Raw genomic sequence first — 17,731 nt, 5'->3', positions numbered from 1 at the left:
TTTCATTTTGTGTTTCCACTTGTCTTGGACTGCATAAACATTGGCACCTGCTGGCCAAACGCGGCAGGACAAAATGAGCTCAGCCCCGCATTTGGCAATACGATACAGCATACTGTAGTACTCGAGTATTTATTTTATGCATTATTCAGTCACCGGCTAATGAATGAGGAGCCAATGGCAAATAGGTAAGTTAATTTTAGAATTGAAATGACACTTGGGTACTAGACACACATTTTTATTTCTTTTTCAATTAAAGCAAGCTGGTCTATTGCCTGCAGGTAAGTAATTATACTGTATCATTCAAAATAAAAGAAAATAGTCAGCTTCCTTTTGATGTTCTTTAATACACATTAAATAGGAGTGGTGAGATTCATGGCAAAAAATAGACGCATTTAAGATCAGATCACCACTCAACATGTTGCAAAGTGGCTATTCATTCACTCCCCTAACCCTGGACACAGACACACTAGTCACACACCGAGCCACCAAGCGCAGAGAAAGTTCATTAAAGCAACATTCTGCAAGACGCACACCAATTTACAAAATATGCAACTTTCTGTATCACAACTATACAAACGTTGTTAACATATGATCAAGGTTTAAGTGAGTCCCGTGAGAAATCAACTGTTGGCACGCAATCAAAACAAAAACAGGTTTGGTTCGACAACATTTGAACACTCTTCAAAATGCCTAGACTGACCCCCAGTGGTCAGAACTGTTAATAGGTGTAGCGACACGCCGAGTGGCCTGAGCCATGTTGGAGAACATAATGGGCCACTAACTTAACCGGCAAACCACTGACTGCGAAAGTCTTTCAACAAGGCGCAGTCATCGAAAACTTTCTGTGAGCAAACTCAACAATCAAAGAAATTATGAGAGAAAAAAAAATCTCTCATTGAAATTCTGAAATGTTCAAACAGTCACCTGTGCATGCTCTGAGTCAGGACTTTACGATCGAGCCATGTCTTGGCTCTCCCTTCCAGCTACACAGCATCTGATAAAAACACGGAGGGCAGATTCATCTCTAAAACTAAGGGGGAGGGAGAAAAAAAACGGAAAGGCTAAAATAAAAGCTGACCCACAAGAGAAGCTTGGGGGCGGGGAGTTCTTCCTCAAACAATACTACCTGGAAGAGGGCAATTTTATGGCAACTGCGCCTCATGTAAGCATTAAGGGACATCAATACATAACAACTTTGCCACAGAAAGTGAACAATTACTTTTTGGGATGATTTATGTCCAAATGGTCTGAAATCATTGCAAAACTTGAGGGGGGTTAAATTCTTAAGTGGAAAACCTGAAAACAAAATCGATTAGGCAAAATGGGACTCAGCACATTAAAAAAAAGCTGCATTATACTGCCCGCAACCACAACACTGCCTGGTCGCTTTTAATTTCACTTCAAAGCTTGAGGGTCTTAGACGAGCATATATTGGGGAATGCAAAATCTCATTTTACCTAAAAATAATAAGGGGTTCATGTTTAGAAATGTTGTCCTACACATTTTAATGTCTGCCTTTCACTGCAATGGTTAAAAAAAATTAAGAAGGGATATAATCCTACAGTTAAGACCTTTAAAGTATTAACAATAGCACATTTGAAACAAGGTGTTAGTTTTGTGGACGCATAAAACCCGGCCAACTTAGGACAGGTCTAGAGAGGATCGTACAGTATAATTAGTAAAAAAAAAAAAACATTACTGAAGACTTGATCAACTAAACTCATGTTGACTCTGGTCTGCAGTTCACCCAATCAACCTTTACATGCATGTCAGCAGAAACAAAATGCATGCATGCAAAAAAGAAAACCAAAACCAATGTAGTTGAAGAGGTCAAACCCCGTAAGATACAAGCAAATTGTTAATAGCCATTTAAAGTTGTTAGAACATTTGAAGACTAGAAAAGGATTTCATGCATACATTTCAGTGACATTAGCACAATTGAGGGATGAATAGTCATTCTTTGGCATGCCATGACACAACCTTTCGCCAAAAGGACTAAATAATTATGGAAACGGTTGACGGACATGTCCTTTGATGCAGTTTACCAACATCTTAAGGGGTAGGGCGGGTAAATCAACATCATCCATAAAAATCAAGCCGATTTTGTGTGATTAACTGGCACTAAACAGGAAAGACAGCTTATCGGTGTCTATGTAGCAAAGAATAAGAAGGCAGACAAAGTAGGTCAGCTTTAGTATTGGTTACAGCAAGAGGTGGTTTTGAGAAAGAGGCTAATAATTTAGTGTGATGTACAAAATGTATTACTTTTTTATTCAACATAGTTTCTTTTTTAGTCCATCTGCAAAAGGACTGATTATTCACATGAGTATGCACTTTGTCTTGGACTTCTTTTTCTTCTTCTTGCCCTCCTTGCTCATCTTCTCCTTATGCTTGCGGATTTCTCGTACTAACGTGTAAAAGGCATCGTCGACTCCCTGCAAGAACAATGCAAAGAAGGTTAACAACAGTGTTATGTCACACAGACACATTTCAAAGGTCATTTTATTTTTGTTGATGGTCAGAGGGGAAACGTCAACCGTTGCCTCTCTGACATCACAAAAAAGTAGCTGCAGTTACTTTCAAAGAAATAAAATATGAATATGCGTTAAACGACTGCAATTCTTGTGGATGTAGGTCTACTTCTTACCAAAAAAATGGGGATACTCGGCTTTCTGTGAAATTTAAGATAAGATAAGATATCCTTTATTCGTCCCACACTGGGGAAATTTCAGGATTAACCTAACACCCACTATGACCTTTGCTGGTTAAATTAATTTGATTTCTGACCTTTTGAATATTGAGGTCCACCTTTTTTGGTTAGTTACCAAGGAGGCGAAGAGCAAAATTCACCACAAAACCGACCAATAAACATTCAAGGACATCCACTCCTATGCTTTACTGTGACTTTTCCACACTCTGTTTTTGTTGCAAGCTGCCGCTGACGCTGACACGGCTCAGTGGCTGCTTCCGTCTGACTACACCGAGCTTGAAGAATCGCAATGGGCGAGGTGTTGTCAATAGTTCAATAGTTTAGTTAATTTTAACTTCATCCTGAAATTTCCCTTCAAAGTCGAATTTATCCCTAACTTGTTATGACTAGACTGTGGACAGAAAATGTAGCTTTTCAATGATAGGCTGCACTACGACTAGGAGAGAATGAACAGGTTGGGTGTAAATGCAGCTACTTTTCAGTGAGAACAGTGCGAATAATGTAATAATTTTGCGGTGTCTTCAGGTTGACAGGAAGGGTAAAAAAAAGAGTGCATTACCAAGAGGAATTTGTGTCAGCAAAGTAACAAAAAAAAAAAAAAAACGCTCTTTAACCTCCGCTCACAAGACGTATGCCAACTTCTCATCACAGCCGCAACACACATGATGAGTCCCATAATCAGTGTGATCTCCATGAATCACTCAGGTTGGCTTATAACTCCCAACTTATGATTTCGCCGCATTGACAGACTTTCACACTCGTATCTTCACCAGAAGATGCGGAACGCGGTGGCCTTGCGCTCTGTAGTAGAACCAACTGTGGCTTTTATGATACATATGAATGGCAACTTAATAAAATAATTAAGTATATACTTAAGTATATAGTAAAAAAATAAGTATATAAACTTATATACTATATTCAAAGTTAGATCAGTATCAACCAATAAAAGTGGAGAAAAAAAGATAATTCAAAGTGTTTGTGATACATTTCGTCATCGATTTGTTGCATCATGCTATTATTACATCAGTCACTCAACCAGTGCTGTCCCTGTTGTGTGTGTTGTATTGGAGTGTGTCGCCTGCTGTGTGCGCCTTGGCCTCTGAGGGGCATTGTGGTGCATGAAAGTAAATCAGCACAACTTCAGAAGAAAGACTACAATAACAAAGTCGCGACTAAACTCGTTTTTCACAGGGTAAGAAGAAAATATGCCAATGTGTTATCGTTTCATTATTGTCTGTGTTTGTCGCCAGTGTTTTTGTGTGAACACTTATTTTGTTAGTTATTTGGCGCAACACAAGTACCGACTTGGGTGTTGTTGCCGTTAGCCTGTCAATGGGGTTTTGCATTAAGCCCTTGAGCATTGCTTGCAATGTTCATAAATCAAGGTCCGTCTGTCCATCCGTCTATCCATACAGCTATCCTTACTAAGTGTGCTGGCGTCTGTCCCAGCTGATGTGGGTCGAGAAGCAGGGTACACCCTGAATTGGTCACCAGCCAAACAGGGGTGTCAAACTCATTGTCGTGGGCCGCAGTGTAGTTATTGTTTCCCTTGGGTGGCCATTATGACTTTGAAGTCACATACTGTAAAGCAAATGTTTAATCGCCTCATATTATCACGTAAACACAACAAATGGGTAGGTAACAAGTTAGGAAAACAGAAGCGCTGAAAAAAAATAGTTTTTTAAAATCAATTATTTTAAAAGGCGGAATGGTCACAACTCTGACTGGCTAGCAATTACTTCAGGTTGTACCCCGACTTCTCTCCGATGACAGCCGGGATAGGCTCCATCATGCCTCCAACCCTCGTAAGGATGAGCAGCTCGGATAATGAACGGATGGATGGGAATTAAGGACATTTGATGTCAGCAAGAACCTTATGAAGACATTCTATCATTCCTTCATTGAGAGAGAGTATTCTTTCCTTTTCAAGTGTTTTGTTGGTTGTACTCTGCCTCTGTAGAAAACCCATCAGAGAAGAACAAATGTGTGACTGGCCAGATCTCTTCCTGCCCTGTGTGGCCAACAGGACATGAAAGTTGCCCATAAGATTTTTAGAGACCCCGCTCATGTTCCGTTTGCGGGGCCGCAACTGGGGCGCAGGCCGTGGCATGTGGGTGGTAGGACTGAAAGAAGGAAGTCCACATTTGTTCCAGTGATTCCTCTGCGCAACTCCAATTGCTCCCTTCTCCAGCGTGGCGTCATCCCGGTGTTTTAAATGTTATGTTGTGTTTGGATTTGATGCATATTAATGTGCTTTAGGGATGCATTTATTTGGGACTGTAACTCTCCGTGCCTTTTAATTGGCCTTCAGGGATAAATAAAATGATTGATTGCCTGTCCTTAATGCACATGCACAGTAGTGGTAATCCAGGTCGTCGGTGATCCAAACACAAGGGCTTGGGTATCATGGCTAGTCGGTAGGGGTATGACAAAACCCCATTTGATTCGGAACACCATTTTTGATTTAAAAGATGTGTGGATCGGTCCACGAACTAATGAATTAGTCCTTGGATGTATCCAGATATGCATTCAATTGCCTTTGATTGGAGAGATACCTACCACACCTAGCAAGTGTGGGTGACAGAGCCCAAATAATAGGTTGCATACATTTCCAGAGCAATGCGATGCAAATCCTGCCTTCCACAGAAATATGACAGTGATATCCAAACATTTAAAATTCTGAAAGAGGGGCATTCAACTATGCACCTATTGGTAGAGTTAGCGGCTAACAATTTCATTCGCCTTCATAGGTGATGTGCTTAATGCAACATTGAAAACAGCAATGTCATGTTGAAAGTGAATGTGGGGGTGATGCAAATGTTTTCTAACACTATGTCACAGTGTGCTAAAAGATTGCATTCCTCTTAATTTTCATGGACATATTTTTTTAATTCTCTATCTACTTAAACATGTCTGAAATGCTGATACAAGCTTCGAAGTTTCATAAAAGTTGAACGTACTATCACAAGTTTATTTTCAGTTTGCACATACCTTAAACACTACAACGGTGCAAGCTCATTACAATACATTGTATTCAAATATGCGCATGTAATTAGTGTTAGGAATCTGCTGAATGGCTGATGTCTTCAGTATAACCCGGCATGGGAATCTTTTTTTTTTTTTTTAACATTAATACTAGTATATTTAAGAGGTTGACTTATCTGTGTAGATTCTCGGTCGTCCAGGTTGTGGTAATGCACAAAGGATAAGTAAGGAAAATTGGAATGTTCTTGAAGATATTTCACCTTTAATCCAATAGTCTTTGTCAGTTTTACAGTTTTGGTGAGGGGTCCCTTTATTTATGTCTCGCTTTGTGTGGTCAAACAGGAGTGAACAGTCGTTCTGCACAGCAATCAGTTGGTGTTGACTTGCCAACTGATTGCTCTGCAAAATTCTCTTTTTTTTATTATTCGTGTTGTTTTAAGAGCTCTGTTATTTTCATATATCTTATCTTATCTTATATAGAAACCTGTTTGCACACTGCCAATTTGAATTCATGTGCTGTTCTTGAATAAGGGGATGGAAATATTTCCTTTATGTGATTCTTTCACTAACTGAAAAAAAAACTAACAGATTATTGGATTACTGTTAACCCTAATTACCATCAAATCACCAGCGTCAAAATTAGGTACATCTGAACAAGCTAAAAGAGCCAATACAAGAAGTGTGTACAATATTCTACCTTTGAAATAAAAAAAACAAACAAAAAAAGCTCACTTTTGAGCCATCAGTGCAATTTTTTAATTTGATGCAGAACAGAGCATGTGGCGAGCACATCTGCCTCACAGAAGTCTGTGACAATGTGTACAATGTGTTCCATTGTATTCAATTTCTCAGGGTGCACCAGTTTGCCCTCACAATCCTAAAACATGTAAACATGAAAGCCTTTAAATCACCCATAAGCAGGAATGTGAAAGTAAGTGGTTGTTAACACATACGTGTGCTGTGATTAACTGGTTGCCAGTCGCAGGAGTATCCTTACCCCTCCTCGCAAAAAGTTACCCGTGACAGCGAACAAGATAAGAAGTAGAACATGGATGGATGTATTGTGGTTTGATAATACATTAGATTGTGCACATGTACCGAATGTCATGGGCGATGGCCGGTAAGAGTGTGAAAATAAGTGAAAAGCCAATGTGCCCCAGATTGGACCAAACGTATGCAAGCGTGAAAGAAGAAAATTCAACGATACCAAGTCAGAGTGACACCAATTCTGGATTACATTAAGCCATGACACAGAGACACAGACAGAAATCATCCATAGGCGCCTATGAGCACCTCACCACAGCCCAAGCAGGAATCTGCATGTTAGCATGGAGAATCCAACACCACTTTGCCTTAGTCTCCACAATCCAGTTTGAACGTACAAACACACAAGAGCTGGTGGGAAGGGGAGGCTGCTGACACTTACCCCATTCACATCACAACACACTTTTTAAGCTTGACACAGCGCGGCGTCTTTTCTTCCTTGCTGAGCTTATTGAGGCGATACTGCCTGATCTCCCGTACCAGAGTGTAAAAGGCATCTTCCACTCTCTGCAGCATGAGACACAACTTCCCTCAGTAGTGACCAATACAAAGGAGGGCACGGTGTACAGCTTTATACAGGGTATAGACACAGAAGGTGCAAAGCAGGCCAGTGGCTTCAGGTGGTTACACCAGCAGGCAACTCAAGTTCAATGTGAGTTATTGGAAAAACTTACCTCCTTCTGGTTGGGGTTGATCATCAATTTTAATCTGTTTTGGCCCGACAATGCATCATTTACTATGTGAATATATACAAAATATTTGTATCATACAGCGCTTCGAGGTTTTCATTCTTCAAGTTGCGAACTTCGTTCAAAAGGCAGAACATAGTTCACTCAGTCTCTTGATGCTAGATGGCTAAGGGAAATTCACAGTTCCAGCCGTCTCCACAAGGAAACCAACCCCTGGCAAAGCAGGCGCTGGCCAGAGGCATCAAAAGTTGAATGAAACGGCAGCACCTTATCGAGGAAAAAGGATTTTCTGGGGCAAAAGGTCGGTGACGAGCGAGTGGTTTAGTAACAGGAGTCTAATGTGAGAATTAAATCAGTGTGTTGATTTCACCAGAAGAGAACTTAAGAGGCCAAGCAAGGAAGTGGCTCACTCCTTCAGCTACTGAGTCACCAATCACGACACATACTTATTCTGATGAAACCAATGAGAGACCCAGTCGCATAACTACAATTAATTACCCTGATTCTCTTCAAAGATGAATTACTGACATTGATCAGTTACAGCTGGTCCAGAATGCCGCTGCTCGCCTCTTGACTGGTACTCGTAAGAGGGAGCACATAACTCCTACTCTGGCATCCCTTCACTGGCTCCCCATTCATTTTAGAGTTATTTTCAAGATCCTCCTCTTTGTTTTCAAATCTCTGAATAATCTCACGCCACCTTACCCGCTGAGCTCATCCGCCCCTACACACCTGCCAGGCGCCTCAGGTCTGTGGACCAGACTTTGTTAGAAGTACCAAGAACTAAACTGAGGTTCAGAGGGGATCGAGCCTTTTCTGTTGCTGGTCCCTCTCTCTGGAATGACCTCCCACTGAACATTCGGCAAGCCTCCTCGCTGCCCATCTTCAAAGCCCTCCTCAAAACTCACTTGTATTCTTTGGCGTTCGACTCAGCATGACTTAGATTTGTTCTTGATTTTACTGTTTGGTGCTTTCTACCGCCTTTATTACCGATTTGTCTTACTGTTTATTGTGCATGTTAAATTGCTCCATGTACAGCACTTTGTATGCATCGATGGCTGTTTGAAAGTGCTCTATAAATACTGCTGACTTGACAGTTGTTTATGATTTAAGAAACAGGCCGCTTTGCATGTGCCTCAGCAGTAATCTCGTATATTCATCACAATGTAGCATGGCATTAGTATATATACCCTGACAACCAAATTTAATTCAACCAGAACACTGAAACGTTGTTTAGAAAAAGTGACCAGTGTTCTTGATTTTTCATACTTGTTTCAAATCATCAAGCCAATATTAGCACCGCATAAAGACCACCAAGTACCGTAGTTTCACGACTATAAGGCGCCATTAAAAGTCTAAAATTTTCTCCAAAATGGACAGGACGCCTTTTATATGAGCTGAGTTCCAAAATCTGGCTGAGACCTGACACGCTGTTTATATAGAGAAAAGGCGGAAGTGAGGTCAACCAATCAGTGAAGCGCGTCCGTGCACTTATATGTAAATATATGGAGAGAGAGAAAATGTGTACGTGAGTGACGACACGCACGCATGCGGAGAAGAGGTCGGCCAATCAGTGAAGCGCGTCCGTGCACTTATATGTAAATATATGAAGAGAGGTGGACGTGAGTGAGGACAGGCACGCAGGGGGTGGGTCCGGCAATGAGTGAAGGGTGGGCGTTCTTGGTTGTCATGCCAACGGACAGAAACTGCCACCTATGGTGATTTTCAAGCGAAAGACGCTGCCGAAAGAAAAGTTTCCAGCCGGCGTCATTGTGAAAGCAAACCAAAAGGGCTGGATGGACGAGGAGAAGATGAGAGAGTGGCTAAGTGAGGTGTATGTTAAGCGACCGGATGGCTTTTTCCATGCCTCGCCGTCACTCTTAATTTGCGACTCCATGCGTGCCCATCTCACACCAGCGGTGAAAAACAAAGTCAAGCAAATGAACTCCGAGCTTGCCGTCATTCCCGGAGGCTTGACTAAAGAACTCCAACCGCTGGACATCGGGATCAACCGGGCGTTCAAAGTGAAGTTGCGAGCGGCATGAGAAAAATGGATGATCGCTGGCGCACACAGCTTCACGAAGAGTGGGAGGCAGCGCCGGGCTAGTTGCGCCACAATCTGTGAATGGATTGTAGCTGCTTGGACGAACGTATCTGCTAGTACAGTTGTTCGAGCTTTTGGCAAAGCCGGCATCATTTCTGTGGACCCACATGACGACGAGAGTGACTCTGACAACGAGAGGGAACCCGGCGGTTTGGATGGATTACCGATACTTGCATAATTGTTCAATTCGGACACAGAAGATGACGACTTTGATGGCTTTCTGAGTGATGATTGAGCAAAAAACATGAGTACCTTGTAAATAAAATACACCCGAACTCAGTTCTGCTTTCGTTGCCTTTTTAAAAACGTGTTTTAGCTTCGAGCTTCAGTGTATGCTTCAAGCTAACGTGTTAGCGAACGTGTTAGCATGCATGCATGCCGTATGTTTAAGTGTATGTTTTACCACTGTAAAACTGCGCCCATTAGTACAGTGCGGCCTGTGTATGTGTAAAATACAGAAATGTCACCCATTAATGAGACTGCGCCCAACCGTACGGTGCGTCGAATAGTCGTGAAAATACGGTAAATACATAATGTGATTTTTTTTTTCATTGAGGGAAAACGCCCTGTGAGAAAAAGTAACTGCATCATTTTTCATGTAATGTAAATATAACAGTATGGGGGGGCAATACTCGTGATGGTCTGGCATGACTTACTATTTGGCATGACAACTTGCTGTCATGGAACAATGAAAAATAAGATATCCTTTATTTGTCCCGCAATGGGGAAATTACAAAATACTGCATTTTATATTTGCTTGAGTTGTCTTTGTAAAATATTGGTATGGTAATCAAACATTTTAAGTGTGACAAATGCGCAGGAAAGAGAAGAAACTAAAATCAGGAAAGTGGGAAATACTTTTAAACAGCACTATAAAAGCAATGTTGCGAATGTAAGAACACAAACTTGTGAAAAATACCTAGGAGGACCATATATGTGAAAACATGTTGAAAACTACAGTAGGTTAGGATAAAATGCACTGAAATGGTTTGTGTGCGGACATGCGCGTGTGTTTGGACTCATACCTGTCTGGTTTTGGCTGAGGTCTCAATGAAGGGAATGCCGTAGCTCCGTGCTAAGTCCTGAGCCTGTTTAGTGTCCACAGTCCGGGATGGGAGGTCACACTTGTTGCCCACCAGCACCATGGGAACATCCTCAGAGTCCTTCACCCGCTTGATTTGTTCTCTGGACATTGACAGCGAGAGACTTTAATTCAGTACAAGCTTTTCCCACTGAGGGTCCGTGAACCAATGTGTTTTCCCCAGTTCTAAAAACAATGTAAACAAGGTTTGATGTAAGAGCATGAATGACATTTTTACACGATTTACACGGACTCCTGAAATGGGGTGGCAATGGAAAAAAGAGGACATTGAGAGAGATCGGTGGGTGCTATGTAATAGATGAAGTCAGTTTTCCATAAAATGTCCACTTCAAAGGACAACCTTTCGAGTGAGGCCACCACTTAACTCACCTGTAGTGGTGAATGTCCTCAAAGGACTTGGTGTTGTTGATGGCAAAGACACAGAGGAAGCCCTCCCCTGTCCTCATATACTGATCTCTCATGGCACTGTACTCCTCCTGACCTGCAGTATCCAGGATGTCCAGTAAACACGTCTCCCCATCAATCACGACTTGCTTTCTGTAAGAGTCCTGAAAGAGATGAAGGCCACCAGATGGATTCATAGAAACTTCACAAGACAACAAAATGGTTGGAAATCTGACTCGCATGCAAGATTTCATTTTTGATGGCCAATGATTGAGGGTGGGCATCGTTAAAATTTTAAGAATACGACTTCTCCTACCCTAACAAAACAGCTTATGAAACCTGTATTTAAATTATAGATAATTTTGTTTCTTCTGTTTTATATATATATATATATATATATATATATAATGTATATATACAGTCAAACCTCGGTTTTCGTCCATAATCCGTTCCAGAAGGCTGTTTGAAAACCGAAACCACACTCTTTAAAAAAAAAAAAAGTTTCTTGAACACGTCTGCTCACAATGGAAAGCGACACAAGGAAGCATCACTTCTTCGTGTAAGGAAGGCGAGAGGAGTCAAGTGGTGCATTCAAGCGCGCTCACATTGTTCGAGTAACGGAATTTGTGCATCATCTGAGGCTAAAAAAAAAAAAAAAAAACAGTTTTTGGTCGAAAACAGAATTGGTCGAGAACAGAGACGTTTGAACACCAAGGTTTGACTGTATAATGTATAGCATATTAATTTGACTGACTGAAATGTTTGGCCCTTCGTACTCATAAAACAGCTCCAGCTCATTGAGGTTAGATCAGGGGTCCCTTAGGACATATATGACAAAACAAAAACAAAAAAAGTCTGGAGCCGCAAAAAAACAAAAGCCTTCAACTTACAATAAAGGAAACACATGCTGTATGTATGTAGGAGACTGGAGTGTCTCAGAATTGTTTATGTTATTCATTCCTTTGTTGTGTGTTCACAAACTTCTCCATATGTATTTTGTGATTTTCTGTTTTAGTGTGGTGCATTATTTTCACTTTTTTTAGTGTCATTGAAGTGATCATTAATTTCCGTTTTTCAGAGGCTTTCTTTGAACACCTCTGGAGTCGAATGAGAGGAGAGAAGGCACGGAGTCAGACGCAGACGTGTCTGTTGAGACTGTTAAAAGCATAAATAAAGTGTACATTTTTAAAAAAACAACACCACAGCTCTCCTTTTTTCAGATCTGCAACATGTATCTATATGAGCTATATTAGCCTACTATCAAAATGACAATGTTTGATACAATTACACGATGAGCCTTCATGATTAAATGTTTGGGTTTTTTTTCCCATGAAGTGCATTCTGTAGAGCAGGGGTGCCCAACCTTTTTTGATGAAGCTCTACTTTTCGTTCAACCAACCTACCGCGATCGACCCGCGCGTACACAACACACAGACACATTGCCCATAACTCACATGTACCATTATAAAAATGCTTTTCACGGCCCTCCAGATTCTTATTACCAGTACGCTCCGTGAATTGTATGTGAAACGCCGTTTTTGTTGTCGTTTTTTTCAACAGCCACCTGCCTTGCATCCCAGCCTGCTCATAGAAACGTGTGTCGCAGGCTAAGACGCAAATCATTGTTGACAGAAACGTTGAAATGTAATATTTATTTGACACATTTTTACAGCATTGGGAGAATTTAAGAATGTGTCATGTTTTTACTCCTACAGAAACCATATTTAAAACTAAAAAAATTAATTTCCCTCCCACATTTTTTTCCATTTTCAATTTCTTTTTATAAAGCTCCAGGGAGCCACTAGATGGCGCTAAAGAGCCGCAGGCGGCTCTGGAGCCGCGTGTTGCCGACCCGGGTTAGACAGAGAGCATTTGTGAGCAGTATTCTTCAGATCTTTTGATTGGATTCGTGTCTGGACTTTGACTTGGTTATTCTGCTGGACATGTTTAGTCTTGAAAGACTCCATTGCAGATATTGCTTTGTGTTGATTATCATCATTCTTGTTGGAAGTTAAACCTGTCCCAATCTCAGGTCTTTTGCAGACTCCAATAGTTTTCTTCAAAACTGGCCCTGTATTTGGCTCTATCCGTCTTCGCATCAACTCCATCTTCCCTATCCCTGCTGAAGAAAAGCATCCCCTGACCATTATATAGCCACCACCATGTTTGACAGTGGAGTTTGTGTGTTCAGGTTGATGTGCAGTGTTACTTTTACGCACATTATGCTTTGCATTTAGTGCAAAAAGTTCTATTTTGGTCTCATCTGACGAGAGCCGCTTCTTCCACAAAGACCGGATTTGCGCAGTGTGCAACTACGACGGACACATTCCCACACTTTAGCTGTGGATGTCTGCAGTTCATCCAGAGTGATCATGGCCCTCTTTGCTGCATCCCTGATCAGTGCTCTCCTTATTTGGGCTAAATGTTTAAACGGTCAGGTCTACATTGTTTTGTTTTTTTGCATTGGTCTGATCTTCTTTCCATTTCAAACTGATTGATCGAACAGATCTCCACGAGATGTATAAAACTTGTGAAATCTTTTCCTTTCCTAATCCTGCTTTGAATATTTTCACAAATTTATCCCGGCCGGACCTGTCTGGTGTGTTCCTTGGTCTTCATGATGCTGTTTGCTCCACAACATTCTTCTAACCGACTTCTGAGAGCATCACATTTACGTCAACATGCCCTTTTCTTTCTTTTTAAAAAAAAATAAATTTAAAAAAAACACCCAAAAAATATTGTTTCACTCAATGATTGTGTCCCACCTGTATTTATTCTTCACACCCCAAAAATTATTCATTCATTCATCTTCCGAGCTGCTTGATCCTCACTAGGGTCGCGGGGGGTGCTGGAGCCTATCCCAGCTGTCTACGGGCAGTAGGTGGGGGACACCCTGAATCAGTTGCCAGCCAATCACAGGGCACACAGAGACGAACAACCACCCACGCTCACACTCACACCTAGGGACAATTTAGAGTGTTCAATCAGCCTGCTATGCATGTTTTTGGAATGTGGGAGGAAACCAGAGCACCTGGAGAAAACCCACGCAGGCCCGGGGAGAAATGCAAACTCCACACAGGGAGGCCAGAGCTGGAATCGAACCCAGTACCTATGCACTGTGAAGCCGACGTGCTAACCACTGGACTACCGGGCCGCCCACCCCAAAAAATTACAATTTTATATTTTGATGCTTGAAGCCTGAAATGTGACAAAGGTCAAACATTTCAAGGGGCTGAATACTTTGGCAAGCCACTCTAAGTGAATTGTGCCCCATTTGTTTTATATCTATATACAGAGAGAGGGAGAGGGAGTGAGAAAGAGAGAGGGAAAAACAGGAAAGAAGTAACAAAGGTAAACTGAGCAATACAATCTAGTAAAAATACATGTATATCTGTCTGTATTGGTGTTTTGACAGAAAGTCAGGACTTTCTTTTGAAGGCACTCAAAGTTGATGCACAAGCACACACCCACACAAAAAACTAATAATTATTCAGTGAGTGCATCTGAGTCAGCAGTGACCATATTAAATGGGCACAGCTAATCCTTACATAACATCAATAATTTACTCGCGTCATAATGAGAGTGAACTGCCTAAATAGGCTCAGCCTTCATGAAAGCTAGCAGACAGTCTCAAGGACATTCAAAACCTGATTGGTGTCTCTAACACTTAAACTTGAAGAACGTCTCAGAACTACATTTACAGAGGATATTATCATTGCCTCACCCCTCCCTCCACTAAAATACACACAATGTGGAGACGGCTTCAACAAAAATGCATATATATTTACACACTGAACATGTATATGTATCCATGCATATCCACATACCTCAATGGTGGGGTCATATTCATCTACAAAGTGATTCTGGATGAGTTGAATGGTAAGTGCACTCTTGCCCACGCCACCAGCTCCCACCACAACCAGCTTATATTCTGTCATGATTCACCTGGGGCAACAAAGAACAACATATCATCAGAAGCCTAAATTATTTTAGCTATCCCCTGCATAGATAATCAAGGTGTTTGAAGTTTCCTGAATTGCACCGTGAGTAAACACCAATAATATATTGCTGAATGTGCTGATATTTGTGCACTGCATTGAAGCGGTATGTTTTCTGGGGAAAGTCAGGCTGGATAATGGAGAAGGTATGTCATTATTTTCAGGAAATTAGTTCATGTTAGCCTTTGTCACAAGAAAAAAAAATCCTGTAAGCATAATTTAACACCATGCTTACTTTGCAGTTTATGTAGAACAGTATTTGCAAAACTGGCCACAGTGAAGACATCTTCGCGCGAACACACGAATTAATTGACATGGTACTTTGTCATTCCTGTTTGTCATAACTTCAGCCCTTTTGTGTTCATCTATGTTCTCTCTCCCTATCCGTCAACATTATGGCAATGCATTTTTGTAAATTTGGGTCAATTTTTAACCCAAGCCTTGAGAAAAACACCAACATTAAGTTCACATTTTATGGCTAAACATTTAGAAGCAACCACAACCATTCTACAAGATGTACTGACAAAGAAATACAAAGTAAATTCATTGCATTGTACAGTACAGTATTGTGATGTATATGCTTTCCACACCAGTGACAGCCGGTGTAGAGATAAAAACAACACCAAATAGTGTTTGTTGTGATGCCTTCTGGGATTTTATTGTCTTGTATAAACAAATTCTTTCCTTTTTCATCTATAACTGCTTCAAGCAACAAAGCGTAGGCAGGAAAAGTGGTTACGATTGCATGACTGTCCATGTTTTATGTTGTGCTGTGTTATATTATTTTGTTATTTTATGTTAATTGTCCTGTCAGGCGTTTTGTTACAGCTGCTGTGAAAGACATATATGAATAATGACGTATTGTATAAAATATCGATTAGTACTGAAAATAGCAAACATTCCAGCCACCATATGGAAGACTACATTCAGGGCTCAGTCACATAAAGCATTGTACAGTAGTCATATTTGGCATATTGCTTAGGTAACGCCCCTCTGACGATCTTGTCAATTCTCTCAACATTATTTAATTTCATTGAATTTGAGTATCCGACTAATTATAACTGGGCTCACCTCTTTGAGTATAACGTAAATGCCGCGCTCAAAGTTGCAACTCAAATTAGGTTTCGAACGTCCACTGGAATTCGACCTTAAACGTGCAGTGGGAGAGTGCAAGTTTGCCAGGTTGGTGGGCTGAAAACCTCCGAACCCAGTGAACAACCAGGCTACAGTGTGCTAAGAGCTAGGCTATCTTTGGAGCTAACCCGCGACCTTAAAACTTCAATGACTCTCGTTTGCAGAGTCATTGCCGAAAACATGTCGTCAAAGCAACGGTCTACGCCTGGTATGCTCGGAAATCAGTATCATTCATTGCTTTTAAAGGGGAGAAATTGTGCAAGGTTTAAAGCCGCCATTGACAGGCTAGCCTAAAGATCTGCATCGCAGGGCCGACATTGGGTTCAACAACTGGGCGTAGTTTTCATTTTCAATGAAACGAGAATCCACTTCACCAACAACACAACACAAAGATAACAGTATTTACACCTTGAACGACCGGTTAGGATTGTGGATATCACGTGTCAAAAACCGTAGAATAAGCTATTTATATGTCTGGTCCTCATTTCTGTTACCTTAAAACGAACGGAGTTCCGTGTCTGAAGTGGCGACAAAATGAGTCAAGCTGATTGTCCTCTCGTTTCACACGATGTCTGCATTGCCTGGTCCACGAAGAAAGGTCCGCATGAAACCTGTCTACTTGGTGTAAGAAGGAAGCGGGAACGGGCAAAAACAAGTGAGCAAACTAATCGATTGAACTTTCCATTTGTTCCAGCGTCGGCCGGCCTAGCTGCTCAGGTTGGCCTCCTTTTGGCGAATATGGGCGGATACCGGGACGCACTTTACCCACAAAGCATCGCTCGTGACTGGCCCACTTTAGTCCACACGGCGCACAGCACTTTAACACCCTTCTACCGCAGTAAAACGAATAATAACGTTTAACTTAAAATTGACTGAATTTAGTTATGTTTAATGTAAAACAAGAGACACGTGATATCGTTTATTACCCCTCCTGTGAAATAATGGTTTAGTTGTTTGAAATATTTTCCTGCTTATTGTTGAAAAAGGCCGACTTATGTTTGCCTATTTGTGCACGTACAAAGTAAAATAAAGTAAATACGTTGTTCACGCAGTGTGCGTTTCAGAACAAGCTGCCAGTTGCTGCTGCCCAGCTGCAGTTACAACGCCTAGGGGGCGACTCCACTATATATAGGCTCTAAATATAACTGCAAAGTACCGGTTGGACGTCATTCCAAAGCAGAGAAGTGATTTGGCAAACCCATGTCAGTTTTCGTTGGCGTTCTCTCGGATCCGTCCTGCGCACTGGATTTGCATACAAACAGCCTCATTTTACACAACGCATGAAAGTAAAACGTGGGTTAAAAAACACTTTTATTCCTGAGATTGCGCCTCTTTTCATCCATTGTTTTAACAAAAGAACATAAGTACAACGTTGGACCAGTTCGGCAGCCCAAGCAGCCAAGGCCCGCCAGAATTTCTTGAACCCACATTCTATTGTTGCCTTTTTCCCCCTATCAAAATCCTAACATTTTATAGTCCTGCAGTTTATCGCAAATCCATAAACCATTCATCTACCAATCCGTTTTCTGTTCGGGCTTCACAAACTAACTTTTAACTGTACTTAATGACTTCAATAAAACA

The 17,731-nt window shown here is 41.3% G+C and overlaps 1 protein-coding gene across 2 annotated transcripts; it reads right to left on the bottom strand.

Moving 5' to 3' along the window:
• Positions 1 to 324: 324 nt before the first annotated feature.
• On the bottom strand, positions 325 to 17,221 carry kras (v-Ki-ras2 Kirsten rat sarcoma viral oncogene homolog). 2 transcript variants are annotated; one of them, XM_052061091.1, is made up of 6 exons: positions 16,645 to 17,221; positions 14,846 to 14,963; positions 11,004 to 11,182; positions 10,558 to 10,717; positions 7,122 to 7,246; positions 325 to 2,435 (listed from the first exon to the last, which is right to left on the bottom strand). In XM_052061091.1, the coding sequence occupies exons 2-5, from the start codon at positions 14,954 to 14,956 to the stop codon at positions 7,127 to 7,129; spliced, it is 570 nt and encodes a 189-aa protein (XP_051917051.1). In that variant the 5' UTR covers positions 14,957 to 14,963; positions 16,645 to 17,221; the 3' UTR covers positions 325 to 2,435; positions 7,122 to 7,126. The 2 variants fall into 2 exon arrangements, with proteins under 2 accessions (XP_051917051.1, XP_051917052.1); XM_052061092.1 differs by lacking the exon at positions 7,122 to 7,246 and having other exon boundaries at positions 16,645 to 17,216.
• Between the last annotated feature and the right edge of the window lie 510 nt (positions 17,222 to 17,731).

Source organism: Hippocampus zosterae, chromosome 3 (genome assembly GCF_025434085.1).
Source record: "Hippocampus zosterae strain Florida chromosome 3, ASM2543408v3, whole genome shotgun sequence".
In the NCBI taxonomy this organism is placed as follows: domain Eukaryota; kingdom Metazoa; phylum Chordata; class Actinopteri; order Syngnathiformes; family Syngnathidae; genus Hippocampus; species Hippocampus zosterae.
Note: the sequence above shows the minus strand (reverse complement) of the source record. Positions and strands in the feature narration are given on the sequence as shown.